General features: G+C 46.6%; 1 protein-coding gene across 1 annotated transcript; it reads right to left on the reverse strand.

Annotated features, from left to right (window-relative positions):
* Positions 1-703: 703 nt before the first annotated feature.
* On the reverse strand, positions 704-3,328 carry LOC121964805 (echinoderm microtubule-associated protein-like 6; the record flags this gene model as incomplete). The annotated part of the gene is made up of 4 exons (XM_042514992.1): positions 704-1,378; positions 2,026-2,124; positions 3,028-3,157; positions 3,250-3,328. Coding segments are annotated over 4 exons (457 nt in total), but the record flags the coding sequence as incomplete, so codon positions are not given.
* Positions 3,329-3,370: the final 42 nt, after the last annotated feature.

The raw sequence follows: 3,370 nt of genomic DNA on the forward strand, positions 1-3,370 counted from the left end.
GAGACACCCAGGGACACACGGAGACACGCAGGGACACACGGAGACACGCAGACTTGCCGGCTACGTTCACATGCTGACAGGAGGCGCTAAGCAAGACTTTGCCGTCAGTCCGACTTGCTTTAGTTTCTCTACACCGTGTTCACAGAAACACAGAGACGCCCGAAAACACCGTTTACCAAAGCCTCTCCGTCCACACTAAAGCTGTCAGACAGATTTCTGCATCTGGCCGTCACATGACTCCTTCTTTAGCATTAAAACAACAGAAACTACAATTACAGCCTCTGCACATCAGTCCAGTTTAGAATAAAAGTGTCATTTTTGGTCAATTTAATTTTAGTTGGCAAGTTCTTTTGAAATCACCAAAAATTTTATAGAAAAGAGAAAAAAAATAGATTAAAAATAAATCACAAAAATGAAGAAAACAAATTAACAAAAAGAAACAGGTGAGCTACTTGGTGTGGCACAAAAAAAGTTTTTTAAAAATCACCAAAACTTCTTAAAGAGCAAAAACAAAAAGACAAATCATGAAAATGTTTCAAAGGGAAAAAAAAGCCAATTTATCCAATCACAATTTTTGTGAAACAAATTCAAGAAAAAAAATTTACCAAAATTTTAAAAACAAAACAAAAAAAAATACCCCAAAATATTAAAGGATAAAACATAGCCACAATTTTTTAAAAGTCACCAACATTTTTAAAGGATAAAAAAATTCATCAAAAAATTCAAAGAGAAGAAAACTCCCGAGCCCAAATTAAGACAAATGAAAACATCAGCCCCTCCCCGTGGCTTTAAGAGTTATTAGTTATAGTTTAAGAGTTTAAGAGTTATTTGGCATCCCTCCCATGTTTAGCCCCTCCTCCCCCTCATAAATAACAAACAGTCCCTAATGATAAAAAGCCCTGAATCTAAATTCACAGACTGTTTTCAGCTCTGCTCAGTAAATGTTTGACGACAGCAGCTGTGAAGTTTTTCTGCAAATACAAATACTCTGATTTTAACTTCACTGTTAAACGACTACAACTATTAAACTGCTCAAATAAAAATGTTTTTGGGGTAAAAAATGAGCCAATAAAAGCAAATAAAAAGCAGAAAACAGGAAGTGGACATCACACCGTTGGCTGTTTTGGGTTTAGTGTGGACGGGCTGCTGATCACAAGCCGTGTTTTTGGCTGAAGCCACCTGCACACGGTCTCTGACAGGTAGGGGGCGGAGCTACACACTGCTGATACTCACCAGACACCTCGGCCTCTACACGGCGCCGACAGCCAGCGACACGGACAAGTTAAACACGAGCGTTCGGCGTGAGCAGAGTCATGAGTGCACGATGAGTGAGGAGTGCGGCTGAGCGGAGACTTACCTGGCAGGTCAGTGATGTCACCTGGTGATGAGGTGAGGCGGTGACAATGAGGAAGCAGCGGACAAAAAAAAAAGAAGTGCAAAGCAAGCTCATGCATTACAACATATGATCAATAAAACATGTGATCAATAAAACAACATGTGAGCAATAAAACAACATGTGAGCAATAAAACATGTGATCAATAAAACATATGATCAATAAAACATGTGATCAATAAAACAACATGTGAGCAATAAAACAACATGTGATCAATAAAACAACATGTGATCAATAAAACAACATGTGATCAATAAAACGCGTGTTTCTGCACACAGTCCAAGTCTGAGTCTGCTGCTGTCGCCACAGAGACGAAAAACATTCCTTTTCTGTCTCTTTGCGTATCTTTTGTGTTTGTTTTTTTTAACTATTTGGCATTTGTTTTCCTAAAGTTTTTGCTGATTTGTATAGTTTTTTCTTTGTTTTTGTTTTTCTTTCCAATTTTTTGCCCAAGAATATTTTTTGAGATTTTTTTCCTTGGCTTTTTTCCTCGGACTGATGCCGTCACCGCAGCCGGCGAATCGCCACAGGGTTTGGACACGGTGAACGTGCGTCCACCTGTCTCTGCTGCAGAGTGAGATTTCAGGTGGACGTTAACGGTTAACGGCGTGTGGGCGGAGCAGAGACTCACCGATCTGTCCCGTGGCGATGATGTTCTGGTATTTTGGGTGCTGGTTGACAGTCAGACACAGGATGTCGTCAGTGTGTTCCAGGTAGAAACTCTGCGTCCCTGTGGGGACAGGAAGTAGGAGGTGTGACATCATCATCAACTGTGATACGGTGAATATGGACTGAGCTCGGTGTGAACGTGGCTTGAGCTCGGTGTGAACGTGGCTTGAGCTCGGTGTAAACGTGGCTTGAGCTCAGTGTGAACGTGGCGTGAGCTCGGTGTGAACGTGGCGTGAGCTCGGTGTGAACGTGGCCTGAGCTTGGTGTGAACGTGGCTTGAGCTGGGTGTGAATATGGCCTGAGCTCGGTGTGAACGTGGCCTGAGCTCGGTGTGGATGTGGCCTGAGCTCGGTGTGAATATGGACTGAGCTCGGTGTGAACGTGGCTTGAGCTCGGTGTGAACGTGGCTTGAGCTCGGTGTGAATATGGCCTGAGCTCGGTGTGAACGTGGCCTGAGCTCGGTGTGAACGTGACCTGAGCTCGGTGTGAATATGGCCTGAGCTCGGTGTGAATATGGACTGAGCTCGGTGTAAACGTGGCTTGAGCTCAGTGTGAACGTGGCGTGAGCTCGGTGTGAACGTGGCCTGAGCTCGGTTTGAACGTGGCGTGAGCTCGGTGTGAACGTGGCCTGAGCTCGGTGTGAACGTGGCTTGAGCTCGGTGTGAACGTGGCGTGAGCTCAGTGTGAACGTGGCTTGAGCTCGGTGTGAACATGGCGTGAGCTCGGTGTGAACGTGGCCTGAGCTCGGTGTGAACGTGGCGTGAGCTCTGTGTGAACGTGACCTGAGCTCGGTGTGAATATGGCCTGAGCTCGGTGTGAATATGGACTGAGCTCGGTGTAAACGTGGCTTGAGCTCGGTGTGAACGTGGCTTGAGCTCGGTGTGAACGTGGCGTGAGCTCGGTGTGAACGTGGCTTGAGCTCGGCGTGAACGTGGCTTGAGCTCGGCGTGAGCGTAGGACTCACCGGCCGACAGGTTCTGGATGACCACGGTGGCGGCGGTGTGGAAGATGATGTCGTTGCCGTCGTTGAGGTAATGCAGGTTGTTGCGGCAGTCGAAGCCTCTGTAGCCGAAGACGTGCTCCAACACCAGCTCCTAAAAAAACAACCGCACGGCTGTCAGCTGATCACAGTCAGGTCACAAGTGTCGGGTCACAAGTCGGCGGCGTTAACGTGGCGCGTACCAACCTCCACCACCTTCTTTTTCTTTGTAACGTTGTTCTTCAGCAGCTTGTCGGGCAGCGGCGCCGCACGACTCACCGGAGGCCTGAACAGGAAACAGATTCAGATACAGAGACTGTGTGTGTGT

This window comes from Plectropomus leopardus, unplaced genomic scaffold (assembly GCF_008729295.1).
Source record: "Plectropomus leopardus isolate mb unplaced genomic scaffold, YSFRI_Pleo_2.0 unplaced_scaffold1725, whole genome shotgun sequence".
Lineage (NCBI taxonomy): Eukaryota > Metazoa > Chordata > Actinopteri > Perciformes > Serranidae > Plectropomus > Plectropomus leopardus.